General features: G+C 54.0%; 1 protein-coding gene across 1 annotated transcript in view; it reads right to left on the reverse strand.

Annotated features, from left to right (window-relative positions):
* Positions 1 to 43: 43 nt before the first annotated feature.
* fryb (furry homolog b (Drosophila)) overlaps positions 44 to 21988 on the reverse strand; it is a 22186-nt gene continuing 241 nt past the window's right edge. The window contains 43 exon segments of the mRNA XM_067228604.1: positions 44 to 2724; positions 2840 to 3069; positions 3196 to 3306; positions 3857 to 3940; positions 4230 to 4328; positions 4824 to 4931; positions 4933 to 4974; positions 5827 to 6031; positions 6588 to 6781; positions 7016 to 7153; positions 7306 to 7500; positions 8206 to 8376; positions 8490 to 8564; positions 8838 to 9002; positions 9309 to 9494; positions 9977 to 10117; positions 10400 to 10570; positions 10773 to 10870; positions 11208 to 11406; positions 11725 to 11946; positions 12425 to 12632; positions 12813 to 12907; positions 13032 to 13219; positions 13634 to 13785; positions 14035 to 14254; positions 14336 to 14429; positions 14517 to 14608; positions 15603 to 15706; positions 16489 to 16639; positions 17515 to 17585; positions 17681 to 17771; positions 17952 to 18120; positions 18298 to 18360; positions 18362 to 18445; positions 18524 to 18664; positions 18667 to 18779; positions 19170 to 19253; positions 19256 to 19340; positions 19514 to 19613; positions 20055 to 20209; positions 20969 to 21079; positions 21161 to 21321; positions 21661 to 21833. Of these exon segments, the coding sequence (XP_067084705.1) occupies positions 2466 to 2724; positions 2840 to 3069; positions 3196 to 3306; positions 3857 to 3940; positions 4230 to 4328; positions 4824 to 4931; positions 4933 to 4974; positions 5827 to 6031; positions 6588 to 6781; positions 7016 to 7153; positions 7306 to 7500; positions 8206 to 8376; positions 8490 to 8564; positions 8838 to 9002; positions 9309 to 9494; positions 9977 to 10117; positions 10400 to 10570; positions 10773 to 10870; positions 11208 to 11406; positions 11725 to 11946; positions 12425 to 12632; positions 12813 to 12907; positions 13032 to 13219; positions 13634 to 13785; positions 14035 to 14254; positions 14336 to 14429; positions 14517 to 14608; positions 15603 to 15706; positions 16489 to 16639; positions 17515 to 17585; positions 17681 to 17771; positions 17952 to 18120; positions 18298 to 18360; positions 18362 to 18445; positions 18524 to 18664; positions 18667 to 18779; positions 19170 to 19253; positions 19256 to 19340; positions 19514 to 19613; positions 20055 to 20209; positions 20969 to 21079; positions 21161 to 21321; positions 21661 to 21833 (5998 nt within the window). The 3' untranslated portion in view covers positions 44 to 2465.

Here is a 21988-nt window from a genome sequence, read left to right on the forward strand (position 1 = left end):
GGATGGGAGCCCATGCAGGTTATTCAACAGATTAAATAATTTGATATGCTTTTATTTTGACACATACTTGTACAAGGCATCAACTCAAAGGACTTCACAAAAGCTGTAAAAGTATTTACAAAGTGGAAAAAACAACTAGTCTGTTTCTACAAATCTTTAAAAATGTGCAATTTCTTATTTGGCATGCACATGGAAAAAAAAGATCTGCATCATGAGCTCAAGCCTCCCTTTTGTACCTCATACAAACATCTTTCAGATAAAATATGAATCTTTTAAATAAATATTTCTAATACACTTCATACTAGACAGTGCATGCATGGCAGTTTCAATCGACAGAACATGTACTTTGCTTCTGTCAAAAAACAAAACATGGAGTGTTTTTACTTGATCTAACATAAATAACCGTTACTATAGTGATTGTGTACAGTTGAGACAATAGGTTGACCAACGCAGAAAACAGTAAAACAGACCAACTTGGAGTACAGTCCTTCGAACAATAAGTCAGAACATCGATCGCTGAATGTCAGCATTTCCTTTGAGTGTAGCCTATCAAAACCCACACACGAACATATGCTACAGTGTACAGTGATTAAAACAGCGTACGCGCTATTGCTGAAGTGTATACACATGTTTAACGCCGTCTCCGTTATATTTTCCGACACGCACAAAAAGTGTGTAAGGTACGTCAACAAAACGATATGCTGCAACTACGTTTGGCAACACGGGAGTTAACACCGAAATCTTAATGACGTCAGTACAGCCGTGTACAGTGAGAGCATGGGAGGGTGTAAACCAAGACGATTGGAGAATCACTTGGATCCCTGTTTGTCAGTCAGATGGGATCACAGTTTAAAGTAGAGGGATTCAGGGATGGGATTCAGAGTGGATCACTGGGATATATAGCAGAAGGCGTTCAGCTAGGTCAAGCATTGCACATTTACCCTATAGGACGTCGATGGACTGTAGGATACAGCAAGTCTTTCCTGCCTTCAGGCATGTCCTCGATCAGATCTCTCTCTCTCAGTAGCATTCAATAACAAACCTCCTGTCAGTAACATTGATCACAATAACAACTCCATTTAGTGCAATAGGTCACGACTGGTTTCCTTCGATATCATGTGATACCCGGGGCCACTTCCTGCTTTGTCTAGCTCCGCCCCCCCCCCCCCCCCCCCCCCCCATGGTTCATCTGGGCATGCTCAGTGCTCTGGTTTCTTCCTATAGGTGCTCGGAAGGTGTGAGAGGACAGGTGTGGTTCCTCCTTAGACAGGAAGTGGTGGAGGTTGGGGGGAGGGGCATCTCACTCAGCTTGTTTGACCTCTGACCCCCCTTCCTCCAGATTCCTGTTCTCTGAGAGTACATTGTCTTTCAGACCAGGTTAGCTGGTCTGTAGATATTGCTGGGTTTACAACAGGAGATTCTTTCTACTTCTGTTTTCACCGTCAGGTCCGGTATGAACTGGGGGTTAATCAGTCAGTGCCTGCATTCAGTAGTAGTCTCAGTAGTGGAAGAACTGATCCACTTTTTGAACCAAAATACCCCAGAGACGTGATTTAAAAACCGACCCCGGGCCTGTCAGTCTGTGCAGCTAGTCGCTGTGCCCTCGTGTGCTCAGGTCTGAACGTCCGAGGGTTTTTGGGGGTTCAGGAGCCCCCCCATGTTGAGCAGGGGTAGGGCGGCCTGGCCCACCTTGCCCAGGTAGCGAGACAGAGGCGCTGGAGCCCCCCCCAGGGGACAGCAACACGCCCAGCCCGCCCCCTCCACCAGGGCAGGGGGACAGGGGGGAGGAGGTGGGGGAGGAGGGAGGGGTGTTCCAGGGATGTGGGTCGCGGCCGGACCAGACCGGGCCAGAACAGAGACGGGGGGGGTGTCGTGGACTCGGGGCGCGTGCAGGGGGGTGTGTGGGGCGTGGGGGAGGTGGCAGCCCTGGGGGGGGGGAGGTGGGTGGGAGTGGGGGAGTGAGGGGGGGTCTGTGGCCACGGTCGGGAGTGTGCCGTGTGTGTTGAAGCAGGATGAGCTGTGGGAATAACGACCCTTTAACGGTTCGTAAATATCCCCACGACGATGATGAGTTGAGAGTGAGATGGGGACTGGAAGGGTGTCAGTGAAGAAGTATAAGTTTGGAGGACTGGGCAAGTCCGTGAGGGATGGATATGGGGTGAAGAAGGAGGCGGGGGCCGGAGATGGGATTGGGCCTGGGTCTAAAGTGAGTTCAGGGCCTGGATCCGGGGCTAGGGTTGTGGGGACCAGGTATGGGAGTGCTGGGCCTGGGCCATCCCAGGGAGGGCCGACCGAGCGGAGCCTAACCCGGGTCTTGGGCCTAGCAGCGGGGTCAACCTGGGCGGCGGAGGAGGCGGCGTGGCGTGGAGGGTCGAGGGGCGGGGTAACGACACCGGGGGCGGCGGAGGAACAGCGGGAAGAGGGGGGGGAGGCGGGGAAGGAGGGAGGGGCCTCCCGGGTTCGTGTCAGAGGCTGGTCCCCGAGGCGCTGGAGTCGGGGAGGTAGGTGGTGACCACGCGGTAGCCCTGGGCGCGGCGGATCATCTCGCGGATCTCCCCGTTGAGCTCCAGCAGCTTGGAGCAGATGAGGCTGAGGTCCTGGCGGGAGCCCACCAGGGCGATGGTGCCCGTCTGGCCCAGGGTCTGGTGGCGGAAGTACACGTTGAGGAGGGTCTGGACCTCGCTCTCCGAGCCGCCGCCGAACACGCCGCCGGGCCAGCGCCTCCTGTTGGGGGGGAGGACGGGGGACAGGATGTGAGGTCAGAGAACGGCTTGGGAAATACTAGGGCGTGTGAACCGCAATCAACCCACGTCGGGTTTCACGTGTGTGTGTGTGTCACCTGCACTCCTGGATGTAGCGGACGGCCTTGGTGAACTCCTGGTTCTTCAGGCACTCCAGGATGGCCTGCACGGCCGCCTCGGAGGAGGGGAAGCTGGGCACGGCGGCGCCCTGGGCGGGGTGCGTGTGGACGTGGGCCAGGTGCGTGTTCTCCAGGTCGCTGGCCACCGCCGCCTCCGCCGCCTGGAGGCTGGTCTTCAGGTCGGTCAGCTCCCGAGACATGTTCAGGAGCTGGAGGGGGGGAGGGAGGGAGGGAGGGGGGGATAATTTGTGTTAGCCAGCTGTTGTGTGTGTGTGTGTCTGACTGTCTGCGACTGCGCGTGGGGGAATCCCTCCGTTTCGACGTCCTCGTCTTACCTCGGGCACGGAGCTGATGGCGTGCACCTGGCCAATCAGCTTGCAGTACGACTGGAACAGGAGGAGGAGCTGGAAGTGGAGCTTGTAGAGGCGCTGACACAGCTCCAGTTGCTAGGAGATGAGAGGGGACCAGATTCAGACACACGCACACACTTATCCCATCACACACACACACACACTCCTATCCTGGTCTGACACGGCAATACCGATATCGCTCATCATCAACGATAACAGATTATATCACACAACAGCTGGCGTGTCGATTGGCTCACAGACGCACACAGACACTACAGAGGGATCTTTGAGGCTCAAGATTAGAAAAGTAGTAAGGGTGAAGAGGACTTACGGCCAGAGATTCCATTTGCTACACAGCGAGAGAGCGTGTTAGGAGGAAAGAGAGAGAGAGAGATGCGGGAGAGAGACAAAGCAAACCACAGAGATCAGGCACACAGTTCAGTCAAGGTCAGCGGAGAAGTCCATAGATAGACAGGTCCTCCCACTCACACAGTTAGTACACAGAGAACAGCCCCCCCCTCCCCCTCCCACACCTTCACAAGGCTGCTAGCTCCGCTCAGTCAGGAAACACTCCGATTAGACACAGTAGACAAAGAGAGAGAGGGGGGGAGGGAGCGGAACTGAGAGAAAGTGTGGGCCTGCTCACCTTCTCCTCAGAGTCTCCAGGTTGGCAGGTGATCACGCCGTCGCCAGGGCACCTGGGAAACGTGTCCTTGCAGTTTCTCAGCCACTGGAGAGAGAGTGAGAGAAAATATGTAAAAAACAAAAATATGCATCTGCTTAAATGAATAACAAAAAAGAAGAATCGAATATACTTTTACGTTGCTGCTACACGTGTGACGAACTGTAATCCCAACAGACACGGGTCAATCACGCGAATCTATCATGACCTCTTTACAGTTTTTGAACGTAATTGACTAAACGGACAGGCCTCTTTCTGTGCCGATCCATTTGGTTTCCAGTGAGTAAGCCGAATCAAGCGCACCCTGTCGTTTGTCAACAGATGGATTGAGTCTTACTGAGACGGCGGCCTCCTCCCGGCTGGTGTAGGTGTCCAGGTACTCCTGCAGCTCCAGAACACTGAACTTCATCTTCTCCAGCAGCCCGTACGACATGATCTGGAGACGGGGGACGGGGGACGGAACGAGGAGGAGGAACAGGGGGAGAGGAGGAGGAACGAGGAGGAGAGGAGGAGGAGGAACAGGGGGAGAGGAGGAGGAACGAGGAAGAGAGGAGGAGGAGGAGGAGGAGAGGAGGAGGAGGAGGAACAGGGGGAGAGGAGGAGGAACGAGGAGGAGAGGAGGAGGAACAGGAGGAGAGGAGGAGGAGGAACAGGGGGAGAGGAGGAGGAGAGGAGGAGGACGAGGAGGAGAGGAGGAGGAACAGGAGGAGAGGAGGAGGAACAGGGGGATAGGAGGAGGAGAGGAGGAGGACAAGGAGGGGAGGAGGTAAAAGAAATGATCAATTCATCACAAATGTCTATCATCACCTGTGATTGAATGTCCCACAGATGATGAATGGTTGTTTGATATGAGTATGTTTAACAGCAGCACCCCAACACTGGTGGTGACGACAGTCTCCATGGCAACAAACCCTCCCCCCCCCCTCCTCACCGTGTCTGCGTCCACGTAGAGGGTGGGGCAGTCGGAGCACGTGGTCAGCATCTGGGAGGACTTGACGAACTTTGACCCGATGCCCCGGAGCCCCTCCCCCAGGTAGGTCGGCAGCGTCTCCCGTCAGAGAGCAGAACTTGGTCTGGATGTTCTGAGGAGGGGGGGAGAAGGAGAGGGAGAGAGGGGGGGAGGGAGAGAGAGAGAGGGAGAGAGGGGGGGAGGGAGGAGAGAGAGAGGGGGAGAGAGAGAGGGAGGGGGAGGGAGAGAGAGAGAGAGGGAGGGGGGGGAGGGAGAGAGAGGAAGAGAGAGAAAGGGAGAGAGGGAGAGAGAGGGGGAGAGGGAGAGAGAGAGAGGGAGAGAGAGAGGGAGGGAGAGAGAGGAAGAGAGAGAGGGACAGAGAGAGGGAGAGAGACATGAATAAAGGGAGGAGGTTTGCATCATTGGTCCAAAAAATATATAATATAAATACTTACACAAAATAATAATAAATACACAAAGAGGGCCCACAAAGAGGGCGAGAGATATGCAGGGGGGGTATACAGAGAGGGGAAGAGACAGATGGCTGGCAGACAGATAAGAGAACAGAGGGGACCAGTCTCCACAATCTCTCCCACCCAAGGACGCCGTTGTAAATAACGAATGTTTATGGGTACCAGGGAAGTCAAGATAACGTCCCCTCTGTTCTGTCTGGCTGGGTTGGATTTACGCTTCTTTAATGAGCTCTCTGGCCTAACGTTTTCTGAGAGACTTTTGCAAAACCACAGGGAGACTTTAGTTCCGGTCTTTTCTTTAACTTGTACAACTGTTTTTTTCGGTTGACGTCCTGTATTAGACCCCAGAAGCAGACTTGCTGCCATCTTGTGGTGGAGACAGGTTCATCTTGTTCGACAGAACCACAAGCTGAACGACACCCCCCCCCCCCCCCCCCAAAACACGCACCCAGACAGACACAGTACAGGACGTGACCTATCGGGAGAGCGCGCGTGCGTCGTCCCCGGGTTACCTGGAAGAGCGAGGAGAAGACGTGGAAGGTGTAGACGGCGCACGAGCCGTCCGAGTCCGTCACCAGCTGGTTGATATGGCAACGCCACGCCTCCTCGGCGTCGTCGCACACCGCCGGCTGGAACGCCGCCAGGATGGCGGAGAAGAAAGGGGAGGGGGGAGGGGGGAAAGCCAGGTCCTCCAGGTCGTCCACGTCGTCACGGAGACTGTGCGGACGTGACAGAGACCAAAACACACGCGGGGGTTAGAACACTGGACGCCACCTCCAGGGCTACGGCGAGAGTAATTTTTTATTTTTTTATTTATTTTTTTAAACATGTTTTAGTCATTTAGCAGACGCTCTTATCCAGAGCGACTTACAGTAAGTACAGGGACATTCCCCCCCGAGGCAAGTAGGGTAGGGACTATTTTATGATGTGTGTATTTCTGTTTATACTTCTGATCATTATATTTAATGATGATTTCATGACATTAATGTATATGAACAACCTTAATATTAACACCAGACATGACGTCCTTGGTATCCATGTTAATGGTAAATGAATGCTGGTGCTAACTCAGTTCTCTGTACAGCCTGGGTGATGGCTCTCTGTACAGTCTGGGTCATGGCTCTCAGTACAGCCTGGGTCATGGCTCTCAGTACAGCCTGGGTCATGGCTCTCAGTACAGCCTGGGTCATGGCTCTCAGTACAGCCTGGGTCATGGCTCTCAGTACAGCCTGGGTCATGGCTCTCAGTACAGCCTGGGTCATGGCTCTCTTACCCAGGCAGACAGCTGGGGTCTAGAAACCCCAGCGGCGGGTGGCCGTAGTCGGGGTGGAGGTGGTCCTCCAGGGGGGGTCCGGGCAGCTCCAGGGTGAAGCTCTCCCCGCAATCGGATCCCTGGGGGAGGGAGAGCTCGTCGTCTTGGGCCTGGGTGTCCTCGTCCTCCCCACACACTCCCGCCAGGGACAAGGACTGAAGGGGGGGAGTAGGGGGGGGGGAGTAGGGGGGGGGAGTAGAGGGGGGGGGGTAGGGGGGGGGGGAGTAGGGAGGGGGGAGAAGAACACACAAACACACAGTGAGAAACAAAATGTTTGTGTGTTCTGCAGATGTGAGCCTGTCATGCGGATATGTCGTTTTCAGCGTGAGTCCTGTGAAAGCGTGAAAGAGTGCTGGTTTAGGAAAGAGAGTGAGCGTGTGTGTCGTCACCTGCAAGCCTCCCTGCTCGTCGAGGAGCGCCCCCTGGCCGGGGGTGGTGGCGTTGAGGGAATGCAGGTCGGCCGACGTGTCGTACGATGTCGAGAGAGAGTCCGTGTGATTGGTCTCCTCGGACGGCGAGAGGTTTGTCTGGAACGAGGATGGAGGGAGAGAGACAGAAAGAGACAGAGAGAAGTCGCTCAGTAGGCATTCCTTCCTATGAGGTCCTCAAACAGCCCGACCGGGGTGAGCGCGTCACGTGACGACGGGCAGGAGAGCGCGCGTCCCCCCCGGGGACCTACCAGCTGAGAATGCGACAGGCTCTGGCTGGTGGACGACTCCTCCTCGTCGGACGACTCGTCCGTGTCGGGCGGCTCGTCGTGGCCCAGGCTGGGCGTGCTGCCCGAGTGCTGGCTCTCCTCCAGCAGGTCTCCCAGCTCCGTGCTGTCCAGGGACCGCCGCCGCACGCCCCAGTTGAAGTTGTCCACGCTCTCTCCCTGTGTGGCGCGCACGCACACACACACACGTAGACACACAGTCATACAGGCACACACACGCACCCATAGACAAAGGCACACACACCCAAACACACATGGACACATTCAAAGACACACACACACACACACTATTGGCAATGTCCTTTCACCGTGAGCATGACTGATGCTAACACATGTGTGTGGGTCTAGTCCTCGTAAGCCATTCAGATCACCATCACAGCTACACAGGGAGACTAGCGACAAATGCAGCCCTGCTATAGGCTGCCGCTGGCACGCACTCAGAGCCACACAGCCACACACAGATGGAGGGATGGGGGAGAGAGGGGAGAGAGAGAGCTTACCTGGAGCTCCTAGGGAGGGGCAGGGGGGGAGAGAGAAACACAGAGTTAGAGAGAGAGAGAGAGATACGGGGCAGAGAAAGAACGCTTGACAGAGAGAGGTAGAGAGAGAGAGAGAGAGAGGTAGAGAGAGAGAGAGAGAGAGAGAGAGAGAGAGAGAGAGAGAGAGAAAACATCTACAATTCAGGTCAAGTCAAATTCAGATCGAAGCAGGAAAAAGGATTGAGAGTTCCACCAGTCGGTCAGAAAAAAAGTCCCGTTCGGTCAGGCAGTGAAACCCCCCCCCCCCTCCCCCCTCCTCCACAAATGCCCCCCCCCCCTCCGCCCCCCCCCCCCCCCCCCCCCCCCGCCTGCAGGTGCCCCTCACCTCCCCGTCCTCCAGCTCCACGTCCAGGAAGTCGAAGTCGCGGAACACGCGGAACTGCTGCTCGCTGGCCGTGTCGTCCAGCGTGTCGTCGCGGGTCCCGCCCTCCTCCGACGACACGCCGCTCACCTGCACCTCCATCAGCTCCAGGTCCCCGCACGACGAGAAGATCACCTGAAGGTCACCACACGGGAGACAGAGGTCAGGCAGGGGTCATGTTAGGGGCTGGAGCAGTAACATTTGATGACGTGAGGGCAGGAGGGGTGGAGGTGAGGGCGGATGCTTACGGAAGGGTTTTTGGTGAGGCCCACTTCCTGCCCACACAGAGACAGGACGTTCACCAGCTTCTCTCTCGTCCTCTTCTGCCAGAGAGAGAGAGAGAGAGAGACACTCAACATCCATGTTTCATCAGCTGAACGGCAGCTGCATGTAGATACCAGCTGTACATATGTTTCTTTACGTATAAAAAGTATTTTTTATGGAAAAATTTGAAAAACAAAAAAATACTTAATTAAATGTAATTACAAAACGTTTATGTATATGTGTATACATACATATACATATATCCCTATATACATAGTTACATTTATAATATTTTATCTATTTTTCTGCGTATGTATTTTGGGTTGTCCTACCTGTGAGGACTGCGGTCGCCTCCAGCTGACAGGCACTAGGACCGTGTTGGAGTTGGACCCTGAGGAGGTGGAGGAGGTGCTGCGGGTCACAGCCATGGCCCTGGCCTTGCCCTCCCTCCCTCCCGAACCCTGCAGCTCATCAAACCTCCTGCCTATCACTGGGGTCTACACACGCACACATAAACACACACACACATACCACACAAACACACATGTAAGAAACAATCCCAGCTTTATTCCAAACTCACAAATTCACAAAAGCAGAAGAGAGAGTGAGAGGGGTGAGAACGAGAGAGAAAGACAGATGAGAGAGAGAGAGAGAAAAAAGAAAAAAAGAAAGTGAGATAAGAGAAAGAGAGAGAAAAAAGAATGAAAGAGAGAGAGAGAGAGAGAGAGAGAGAAAAAAGAATGAAAGAGAGAGAGAGAGAGAAAGAGAGACTACGAAAGTGTGAGGTGAGAGGGGGGGTCTACCTCGGAGATGTCGAAGGTGAAGTCCAGGGTCTTCCCGGGCAGGGCCTTGGCGGAGCCGTCCCACACGCGGCTCACCTCCAGGTTGGACAGGTCCCCGTGGCTGTGGCCGTGGGCGGGGTGCACCAGGCTGGCCGAGCGAGACACCACCAGCTTCATGATGTTCAGGGCGTCCTTCCAGTGCACGGTCTGAGGAGGGGAGAGGAGGAGGGGAGAGAGAGGAGGTGGGGAGAGGGGAGGAATAGGCGATGAGAGGAGGGGAGAGGAGGAGGGGAGAGAGAGGAGATGGGGAGAGGGGAGGAATAGGCGATGAGAGGAGGGGAGAGGAGGAGGGGAGAGAGAGGAGGTGGGGAGAGGGGAGGAATAGGCGATGAGAGGAGGGGAGAGGAGGAGGGGAGAGAGAGGAGGTGGGGAGAGGGGGGGAATAGGCGATGAGAGGAGGGGAGAGGAGGAGGGGAGAGAGAGGAGATGGGGAGAGGGGAGGAATATTCGATGAGGAGGGAAGAGCAGAGAGGAGAGCTTACACACAAGCGCACGCTTCCTGTTCTCGTACACAGACACTCATACCAGTATCTGACACCTGGCACACTCACACACTCTCAATAAAGGATCACACGCTCAGGACACACGCACACACCACCTAAGACGTGAGGCTGACGGAGATATCTCACCTGGACAAACTTCTCGATGGTCTTGAGGACGTCCGCGTTGAACTGCTTGACCTGCACGGCCGTCAGGTCCATGTGACTCAGCAGGCAGTAGATGATCTGGAGCAGAGACTGTTGCATGCTGGGTAGCCCCTTATCCAGCAACTGCAGAGGGGGGGGGGGAGTGGGAAGGGTAGGGGGTGCACAGAAGCATAGAGAGTAGAGGAGAGAGAGAGAAGGTAGAGAGATATATAAGTATTTAGTACCAATACTAACGGTAGATTAGGTTAGAATGAAACCTAACGCTTTACTGCAATCATTTAATCGTCGTTTTCGTAATTTGAGAAACTTTACGTAAACCGTCAGCCTGTCGCCTTGCTTCAAACAGAAAGTTTGGATTAGTTGGATTAGCGTAGGTAGCATTCTGGATCTACCGCGCCCCCTGACCTCTGCCATGTAGGTGACCATGTTGAGGGTGATGTCGCTGAAGGCCTCGTGGAGGTAGCGGCACACCACGCTGACCCAGGAGAAGGGGTCCCGCGTGTAGGAGCGCGTCTTGTACAGCGTCATCACGTGGGCCAGGTGGGACAGCTTGGTGTTCTTCTCCTCCAGACACACCTGGAGGGGGGAGGAGGGAGAGAGGAGGGGAGAGAGCGGGAGGGAGAGAGGGGGAGGGGGGAGGGAGAGAGAGTGGGAGAGAGAGTTAGACTGAGCGACTTATTTTACGAGGTTGTTTTTGTGTGTTGTTGCCAAAGTGGCCAGTAGAAGGCAGGCCTGCCTGTGTGTGTGTGTGTCTGTGTGTGTGTGTGTGCTGCAGTACCTGAGCGATCCTCTCGGCGCTCTCCTTGCAGAACTGAGACGGGCGACCGAAGTGCTGCACCAGGTGAGGCAGCAGACACAACACGTTGAGAGGGAAACCTGGGGGGGGGGGGAGGAAGTCAGATAAAGAGGAAGAGAAAGAGGGAAAGAGAGAGATACAGAGAGAGAGAGAGAGAGAGAGAGAGAGAGAAGATCATTATTTACACACCCAAAAAACAGGTTAAACTTGACTCAATTGTTTGTTTTGTTTTACCTCAGAGAAATAAGTGACTTACGCCATATCAAACAGTGTAAACCTCCAAACTGTAATTGTGGACTATGAATAAAGAGCTCACTTCCCATTCATACCCCCCCCCCCCACCCATTCTTCTTCTTTACTTTTGTTGTTTCTGTTTACAAATGTAACTGTGTCATGGTGCGTGTGTTCAGGGCCTACCTATGGCCTGTGAGGTGTCCACCACAGGCACGCGGGACACGGGCGTGAGCTGGCAGAACAGCTGCAGCGTCAGGTCGCAGGTGGTCTGGGAGGTGAAGCCCTTCAGCAGCAGCTGCTGCAGGCCCGAGAAGCCGCTCCACCTCAGCTGGGCCTGCAGCTTCTCCAGGCGCTCGCGGTTCTCTGCCCGGTCCAGGGGCACCTGGGAAACGGAGTTCGCGGTCAGGGGGGTCCGGTTGACTGACTGACTGACTAAAACTACATTTCCCATCTCATAAAACTACATTTCCCACCTCAAAAAAAATAAATTTCCCATCTCATAAAACTACATTTCCCACCTCAAAAAAATAAATTTCCCATCTCATAAAACTACATTTCCCACCTCAAAAACTACATTTCCCGCTCATAACACTCCATTTCCCACTCATAAAACTACATTTCCCACCTCATAAAACTACATTTCCCGCCTCTCCCACCTCATAAAACTACATTTCCCACCTCGCAACACTCCATTCCTCACCTTAGACAGTAGCTTGTGCACCAGGCGCAGAGACATCTGGTACTCGAACTCGAAATCGGACTCCATGAGCGACACAGCCACCCAGAACACGGTGGCCAGTATGGACGAGGGGTGGGACACGTGGGCGGGGTCCGACAGCACGCTGGGGTCGATGCGATTGGTGGACGAGGTGCAGGAGCCCGGTGTGCGTCCGGGCCGCGCCAGGCCGTGATTGGTGCAGGCCTGTTTGAGGAGCCGAGTTGGGGAAAAAAACTGTTATAGACTTTCACAAAACAAAAACATCACCGAAACATCACAGAAACAGAACAAGTCATCAGATAGATACTTTACTTTCTGTTTTACAAGCAGAATGATTCTGTATGGTGATATGGAATATATATATTCAGTATAGTGAAATAGACAGACAGAGATACAGATAGACAGAGAGCCAGGTGAGCTGCAGCTACTTAACTAACAACTTTACAAGCGGAATGATTCAGTATGGTGATAAATACAGACAGACAAAGAGGAACAGACAGACAGAGAGAGACACACAGGCAGAGAGCGATAGAGAGAGACAGACAGGCAGAGAGAGACAGATAGAGACAGACAGGCAGAGACAGACAGACAGAGAGAGACAGAGAGAGACAGAGAGAGACAGACAGGCAGAGACAGACAGACAGACAGACAGACAGACAGAGGGGTGAGCTGCAGCTCTTGCCTGTATGCGGTCGAGCGTGGCGCTGCGAGGCGGGTCGTGGGGATGGTTGCCGCTCTCGCCAAACTTCTTGGGGACGGAGTAGGAGCGCTGGTGGCGGTTGCGTTCGGACGAGAGCACGGCCAGACCCGGCCCGGGGAAGTTCAGCTGGCCCGTGCTCTTCCTGTTACACGTCAGCTTCTCATTGGTCAGGAAGTCCGGAGAGGAGGTCCTAAGTCAAGAGAGGTACAAAAAGCATAGTAAGAGACGTCAAATGAATGCAATCCAACAGATAGAGAGAGAGATAGAGAGAGAGATAGAGAGACACAGAGAGATAGACACAGAGAGACACACAGAGAGAGAGACACAGAGAGAGAGAGAGAGAGAGAGACAGGGGTAGGGAGAGACCCACCGGGTGAGAGCAGCCATCAGGTCGCTGTTCTTCAGACACTCGGCCAGGTTGACCACCACAGACTCCAGAGTCAGCAACACCTCCATCACGTAGCCCTGCAACACACACACACACATTATGACACTATGTATACTTTTCTCAAAGAGGATCCAGTTTGGATCAAATACATGACTATGTTCCTTGAGGCGGCATCGCAAGTGATGAGTCACACACACACACCTGGACCTCGTCCCCGTGTTCTCCCACCACCTCCACGAGGCGCGAGAGCAGGTCAGACACGGCGTGGGCGTTGATGGGCTGCTTGAGCGCCCGGAAGATCTGGAAGGAGCGTCCGGCGTAGTGGCGGGACGAGCTGCAGAGCGCCGTCTGCAACGCCACGTCGCTCAGCTGCTGCTCCAGGTGGAAGTCTGACCGCAACAACAACAACAATGTCAACAACAATAATTTCAACAACAACAACAATGTCAACAACAACAATGTCAACAGCAACAACAATGTCAATAACAACAACAACATCAACAATGCCAACTAGGACAACGTCAGAAAACGTCAGCAACAATGTCAACGGCGACGTCGACGACTAGTTTAGAGAGAGAAGAGTTGCCGTGACAGAGAGATCTTAATCAGCGGGGCCCACGTCCCAACGCGCAGCTTCTCGCTCGACGACACGCAATGGGACGAGAGTCCGCCTGACACTCTGCATGCTTGAAGCTCAAATCTCGTTGAACCCGCAATGTAGTCCGGTTTAAATGTAGACGTGGAAGGAAGGATGGAAGGAAGGATGGAAGGATGTATGGATGGATGGATGGAGCGTCTCTAACCTGACTTGGACTCCTTGAAGACGGACACCACGTGCCGCAGGAAGTTGGCCAGCTGCTCGGAGCTCTTGCAGTTGGGGTTCTTGGGGGTGATGTCCTCGTGGATCCACAGGGGGCCGAACGCCCTGAGCAACGACAGCACAGTACTCCAGGCACTGCGTGTACCACCACCAGCACCCCACACACAGGTTACACACACACACACTCACACACACGCACGCACACACAGGTAGACACAGGCACACTCACGTCCAAACTCGATACGTACGTTCAGGCCAACAATTTTACAAGCACACGAGCAGTCATTCTAACACACACGCTTATACAACAGACACACTTTGATCTCACCTGGATTTAAAACCCCCCAAAATGTAAAAGGCTCAAGAGCGCGTGGGCGCGCGCACCTGGTGGTCAGGAACTCGATGAGCTTGTTGGTCTTGTCTTCCGCCTCGCTGGCCGTGTCGTCCAGCGAGGCCAGGTCGTCGGGGGCGACCAGGGGCAGGTTCCCCACGCTGCCCGCCGTGCTGCCTCCGCCCAGGCTGACGGAGGAGGAGGTGGAGGAGGAGCTCAGGCCAGAGTCGCCCACCGGGGACGCCTGCCACTCCCGCAGGAAGTCCGGCCCACCTGGGGGAGGAGTCACGTTAGAGAGGGAGGGGCTTGTGTGTGTGTGATGACGTGAGTGTGCGTGGTATTGGTGTGTATTACCTGACTGTTGGTATTCCGGCTGGTAGCTGGACTTGATGGTGAGGGTCTTGTTGTCACTGATCTCTCTGGTCAGTAGCAGCACAGAGGCAATGACCTGACACACACACACACACACCAGTGTCAACACACACCATCTCTGCTAACTGAATGGTGCTGAATGGACTGGGGGTTGCCCTCTGACCTGGAAGTTGTTGTTGCAGGAGAGGGCGATGAGCAGGTGGAGTAGAAGGCGCTTGCTGTGCTCAAACACCTCTGGCCTGTAGTGGTCCAGACCTGGGGGGCACACACACACACACACACACACACACACACACACACACACACACACACACACACACACACACACACACACACACACACACACACACACACACACCCACATATAAATATACACACACACACACACACACACATATAAATATACACACACACACACATACACACATATAAATATACACACACACACACACACATATAAATCCAAAAATCCCCCCAAAAATAAGGATCAGAAAAAAAAAAAAACTGGAAATCAGGTGGCTGAGCGGTTAGGGAATCGGGCTAGTAATCAGAAGGTTGCCAGTTCGATTCCCGGCTGTGCCAAATGACGTTGTGTCCTTGGGCAAGGCACTTCACCCTACTTGCCTCGGGGGAATGTCCCTGTACTTACTGTAAGTCGCTCTTAGAGCGTCTGCTAAATGACTAAATGTAAATATACAGTACACACACACACACATATACAGACACGCATTCACACCACCACAAAAGAAATCCATAAACATTGACATTTTGTACATATTTGTGAGCATGTCGGTCGGCTTCAAACCCACACGGAGATCAGATAACAGAACACTGTCTGGGACGTCGTTCCATTGTGTAGAAGCAGGTCTTCATTTGTCTGACACGACAGGTATGTGCGTGAATGTCAGATATTATTATCCTGAAGAGAACCACTAGCCAGCAGGAATGTGCGCATGTTTCATCCACAGTGCATGCCTGCCATAGTCTGCCGGTGTCATGGAACTGTTAATAGTAGCCTACGTCAAAACACCATGAAATTATGTTGACGCCGCAGTCAGGGTGAGGGGAAAGAACTGTATTGTATTTGCTTAACTACGTACATAACATGACAGTGTGTGTGTGTGTGTGTATGTGGGGGGGGGGGGGGGGAATGTGTGTGGGTGAGTTCTGCCATAGTATGGGGCGGGGTCGCTTTGTTCCTGATGCCATCTCTTTCGTTTCTGTGTGGTGTGTGTGTGTGTGACCCTACCCAGGAAGAGAGCGTGGAGCAGCAGGGGGAGATGCAGAGCCCAGTCCTCTCTCACACTGTGGTCCACCACCATCTCCGTCATGAAGATCACCGCTATGTTACACCTGGACACACACACACACAGGTTACATGAAGGAACTATGAGACCACAGGAGTCAGCAATACATGCCTGCATAATTGTACTACAATCAGGGAGTCAGATGGCTGAGCGGTGAGGGAGTCGGGCTAGTAATCTGAAGGTTGCCAGTTCGATTCCCAGCCGCGCAAAAAATGATGTTGTGTCCTTGGGCAAGGCACTTCACCCTACTTGTCCCTGTACTTACTGTAAGTCGCTCTGGATAAGAGCATCTGCTAAATGACTAAATGTAAATCACAGATGTGAAATTCCCCAAACAAACATGTATAAATATAAATAACTATAATACACTACTACACTATCCTCTACTTTAATATGACAGCTTGTGGAATAAACACGGGCAAAATAAAAGTGTATTAGTTCTGCGGAGTTTTTAGGTATCAAGACTTCTTGACCTGCAGTCAAATGCTCTAACCACTCAGCTAAACCAACTATCCCCAAACCCATATAAACAGTATGTCAAAAACATGTCTTTTTCGCCACAGTTTTGGAGCGCAGGACGGAAAACCCATCAGGCAACATGACGTGACAGGCAGGTGTGTTTCCGTGGTGACAGGGAGGAGATAAGACCGGTGCCTGATGTTTTTGAGGTGTCGTGAAACAGGGACGCGACGTGTCGATGGTTATCTCTCACACATTCTCAGAGTTCTCCACATAGCGGCGAACTGGCCGTGCGACGTGGCAGGTTCATCCACGCTTGTGACGGGTGTGTGTGTGGCGTTTGTATGGTGTGTGTGTGTGTGTGTGTACCTGTGCAGGGGTCCTCTGGGTGTGACGGTTTCCGGAAGGTAGTCCACCAGCGGAGCCCAGCACCCTCCGTTCACGGGCATCGGTAACGGCTGCGGCCGGTCGGTCTCCAGCACGTTCATCAGCCAACCGGCATAGGGCGGGAGGGGGTCGTCTGAGTAAACGGACCAATCAGGAGAGGGCGCAATCACGTTGAAACACAGACCAACACAAATACATCAAGAAGTTGATTATAAGCACAATTGGAACAGACTGTTCGACCATGTCCCGAGAAAGAAACTCTTCTGCAGGTTTGATCTCTTCTCATCTCTTCTCTTTATCTCATCAACCAGTTAATCTCTAACATCAGCCTGTTCCATCCTGATTAAATCAGGTTTATCAAGTGACTGATAAAAGCCTATCTTATTTGATAAACTCGCTTCAAGGGACAGGCTCCAGGTGCGTCAAATTACGGTTGGAACGAAAAAACCCTCTGGTTTTTCAGGAACAGGTTTGTCCAGACTTCTTCTAGAACCTTCCAGAGTGAGGATGACAGGTGACGGTGAGTGGACACGACAGTATAATGACAGAGCAGTCCACGGGCGGCATCCCACCGATGTGCGGGAGGGGATCACCCAATCAATCTTTTTTAGGCACACAGAAACATACTGACACGCCTAAACCATTTGTGTCTGGTACAGTATGCAGGTTAAGTGTGCATGGCACGCACTCACTGACACCTGATCCAGGTGTGTGTGTGTGTCCTCCTCACTTGGTTTTTTCTTCCTCATAGGAGCCTCCAGAGCTGTGTGTGTGTGTGTGTGTGTAAGAGTGTGTGTGTGTGTGTGTTTGAGAATGTGTGTGAGAGTGTGTGTGGTGTGTGTGAACTCACTCTTCTCGTCCTCATAGGAGCCTCCAGAGCTGTGTGTGTGTGTGAGTGTGTGTGAGAGTGTGTGTGTGTGTGAACTCACTCTTCTCGTCCTCATAGGAGCCTCCAGAGCTGTGTGTGTGTGTGAGTGTGTGTGAGAGTGTGTGTGTGTGTGAACTCACTCTTCTCGTCCTCATAGGATCCTCCGGAGCTGTTGCTGTAGCGAGACTCCAGCCTGTTGTGAGCACGGGCCCTAGGGGAGGAGTCACAGCCGTCCAATCAACAGTCTTGTTCCCTGTCGCTGCACTGGGTCGTGTTGTGTTGCTAAGTCGCAACGTGGTAACTGACCTCTCCTCGTTCTCCCGGGCAAACTTCGACTCGTCCGTCTCAGGGAAGGAATCCTGGCCCGCCACCACGGTGTTACTGCTGGACGTGGTGCCTTTACACACACACACACACACACACACACACACACACACACACACACACACACACACACACACACACACGAGAGGAAAAACGAAGAAGAACTCACAAAGACATCCAAAGTTCGGCTGACCCATCTCCCTGCCTCTTTGACTGACACTCGGGCCCGGCCAATGGGGTGTCCCCGTCTCACCCGTGTGCACGGCAGAGGACTTGTTACTGGCTGCGAAGCGGTAGAAGGGCGGGTTGTCGCAGTGCAGCACCACGGGGTTGACTGGGTCGGTCTGCTGCAGCTCAAACAGCAGCTCCTCCATGGTCTGGATGGTGCTGTTACGACACAGGTACACCACCACCTTCTTGATCTGGAGACACACACACATGCACACACACACACACACACACGGATATACACACACAGATATTACTATCAGTTGACCCTAATGACCCACTTTTTAATAGCGATATGTGACACGCACTGTGTGTGGGTGTGAGTGTTTGTAGTGTGTGTGTGTGTTTGTAGTGTGTGTGTGTGTCCTCACGTAGGGCAGCAGGGTGGTGTCGCTGCTGACCCCACACAGGCTGATGAGGAACTGCAGGGCGGTCCCTCAGGTTGTTCAACCACTTCTCGTTGGACACCAGCGCGTTCCACGCGTTCTCCATCTCCGGGCCCGGGACCTCGTCCCCGTACTGGGCAGAGGGATGACACATATTACACACACACACACACACACTGTATATACACACACTGTACACACACACACTCACCTTGGCCGTCATGAACAGGTTGTTGAGCACCAGCGAGGTGGCTTGGAGGGAGCCCCAGCCGTTGCCCCGCAGGCTGGGGGAGAGGCCCAGGCTGTGGGCCTGGCCCAGGCGCTCCTCCTCCGGGGTGCAGGGGCTGGAGGCCCGGGGGGCAGCAGGCCCGTGTCCACCAGCTCGATGTTGCTGAGCCAGGGCAGCAGGTAGGACAGCATGATCTGGCGGCCGTTGGGGTGGGTGGTGGAGAAACGCTGGCTCACCTCTGGAGGGGGGGGGGGGGGAGAGAGAGAGAGAGAGGAAGAGAGGGAGTAGGAGAGAGGAGGAGAGAGGAGGAGAGAGAGGAGGAGAAAGTACTGCTTGAGAGGAGGTGCGGTGGAAATAACAACACTGACCTGCAGCCAGTGTACCTTTACCAGAGAAAACTCTCTCCCCCCCCCCCCCCCCCCCCTCTCTCTCTCTCTCTCTCTCTCTCTCTCTCTCTCTCTCTCTCTCTCTCTCTCCCCCTCCCCCCCCCCCCTCTCTCTCTCCCTCCCCCCCCCCCCCCCCTCTCTCTCTCTCTCCCCCCTCTCTCCCTCCCCCCCCCCCCCCTCTCTCTCTCTCTCCCCCTCTCTCCCTGTATCCCGTGGTATGAGGCGGCGGCGGCGGCTGTTACCAGAGAAGAGGGGCAGGGTGAGTTCGGGGTACATGCTGGCCAGCTGCACGGACAGCTGGGACAGGGACACGCTGTAGAGCGGGGCAGGGGCCCGTGGGTGCCGTACAGGATGTTGTCTGGCTTCTGCTCCACCATGCGCTTGGAGTACACACACAGCTTGGCCTCCAGCACCTGGCAACCACACACACACACACACATTCACACACACACACATTCACAAAAACACACACACACGCGAACACACACAAACAAATTGTTGTGGAGTACAATGCTGTTACAATGATGTTTCCTACTTGATGTGCTGTGATTATATTTATTATATTGATGTGTGTGTGTGTGTGTACCTGCATCAGCTGCATGGAGATCTCATAGATCTCCCTGCTGGTGTCTGAGGACTTGAACAGGACCAGGTTCAGGAGGGTGACAATGTCACAAGGGTAGTTTCTGACCGACGCAAACAAACAACAGAGGAGCATGTCAACAAAACACAACAACTCACAACAACAACAACAGCCCTACTGAGGCCGAGTAAATAATCATGTTCGGTGTTCAGTTCCAAAACATAGACGGGGACTAGTCATGTGACTAGACGTTGTCCAGGAGGGGGTTTGTGTGAGTCTGTGTGTGCATGTATTCAGATGGCTGAGTGGTTAGGGAGTCGGGCTATTAATCAGAAGGTTGCCGGTTCGATTCCCGGCCGTGCTAAATGATGTTGTGTCCTTGGGCAAGGCACTTCACCCTACTTGCCTCGGGGAGAATGTCCCTGTACTTACTGTAAGTCGCTCTGGATAAGTGCGTCTGCTAAATGACTAAATGTAAATGTTTCCACAACACGCACATCCGCCCCCTCGAGAGTGTGTGTGTGTGTGTGTGTGTGAGACGCACCTGCTCCCGCAGACGGTGGCGATGGCCTTGAAGCACCCCGAGGCCAGCTGGTAGGAGCCGGTGAAGCAGCGGTCCACGGCCCAGTTGAACAGGTTCACCTGGTCTGGGTTGAGCTCCAGCAGCAGGATGACCACCTCACAGCCCAGACGGTGCACCTGGGACGGCCACGGCAGACATGATATTCCTTTAGCGAGGGGGGATTTGAACCGGCAACCTCTGCCGTCGCGTGCTCTAACCGCTAAGCTATACCCTCATTTGTTGATCTGCGAATCGGGTCCGAGGGAGTCGAAAGACAATGTACAGGCTAACGCGTACGGTGAGATACTTGTAGATGGAGATATAGTTAGAGAGACTATATTACTGGGAGTTTCTCCTTGTCTCCCTTGAGGGTTTAGGTTAGCTGAGGGTTGCGGTTCTATGGGCGTATGTGAAGCCCTCTGTGAACCTGCTTTGTAAAAATAGGTCGACACAAATAAGATTTGATGTGGTGAAGCCTATATGAGGCTGCTGGAGGCTGTGGCAGGTCTGTGTGTGCGGTAGGTACCCTGAGGTCGCGGCAGATCTGTGTGTGCGGTAGGTACCCTGAGGTCGTGGCAGATCTGTGTGTGCGGTAGGTACCCTGAGGTCGCGGCAGATCTGTGTGTGCGGTAGGTACCCTGAGGTCGTGGCAGATCTGTGTGTGCGGTAGGTACCCTGAGGTCGCGGCAGATCTGTGTGTGCGGTAGGTACCCTGAGGTCGCGGCAGATCTGTGTGTGCGGTAGGTACCCTGAGGTCGCGGCAGGTCTGTGTGTGCGGTAGGTACCCTGAGGTCGCGGCAGGTCTGTGTGTGCGGTAGGTGCCCTGAGGTCGCGGCAGGTCTGTGTGTGCGGTAGGTGCCCTGAGGTCGCGGCAGGTCTGTGTGTGCGGTAGGTACCCTGAGGTCGTGGCAGGCCAGGATGTTGTCCAGCCACTTGTAGAGGTAGCCGTCGGTAGAGAGGCCCACGTTGTCAAACACGGGGCCGCAACACAGAACCGCCGACATGGCCTGGGGGGAAAACACACACATTACATGCAGTGTCGATATGGATGGGACTCTGTGTGTGCGTGTGTGTGTTTGAGGCTGTACCTTCAGGGCACAGTACTGATAGCGTGTGATCTGGTGGTTGCGGTCGCTGTAGCGGTCCAGGGGCGTGAACATGACGCTGAAGGGGCCGGCCCATTGGCTGAAGAGGATGAAGAGGTGGTGCCTCAGGGACTGCTGGGGGAAGAGGAACCGCCGGTGGTGGACTGGAGAGAGAGAGGGGGAGAGAGGGAGAGGGAGAGAGAGGGAGAGAGAGAGAGAGAGAGAGAGAGAGAGAGAGAGAGAGAGAGAGAGAGAGAGAGAAAAAGAGAGAGCGGAGGGGAGAGAGAGAGAGAGAGCGGAGGGGAGAGAGAGAGAGAGAGAGAGAGCGGAGGGGAGAGAGAGAGAGAGAGAGAGAGAGAGAGAGAGAGAGAGAGAGAGCGGGCCGATAAAAGAGGGATGGAACGAGAGAGTAATTGGATGAGTGAAAGTGGTATTTTTAAACTGAAGCCAAAACATCAAAAACACGAAGCAGTCTGAGTATGATGGGATGGTGTCCTAGTTACCGGGGACACACTGGATGAGGTTGGCCACCATGCCGCTAAAGTGGGCTCGGATGTCTTTGAGGACGTCCAGCTCCTTCTCGTTCTCCGCTTCCAGCAGCATCCGCGTCAGGTCCACGTACTCCAGGAACAGAGCGCCGAGGGCCAGGGAGTCTCGCTCCAACGCCCCGTTGGTGCTGCGGGGGGGAGGGGGGAAGGGGGAGAGAGGAGCCGAGAGGGAGAAGGGAGGGGGATGGTCGTGGGAAGGAACAAGTCAAAACATTTGATTGAACGACGAACACAGGGAGAATGCAAGGAAGGTGTGTGTGTGTGCGTGTGTGTGTGTATGTGA

The sequence above is a fragment of the Osmerus mordax genome, chromosome 25, assembly GCF_038355195.1.
Source record: "Osmerus mordax isolate fOsmMor3 chromosome 25, fOsmMor3.pri, whole genome shotgun sequence".
NCBI classification, from domain to species: domain Eukaryota; kingdom Metazoa; phylum Chordata; class Actinopteri; order Osmeriformes; family Osmeridae; genus Osmerus; species Osmerus mordax.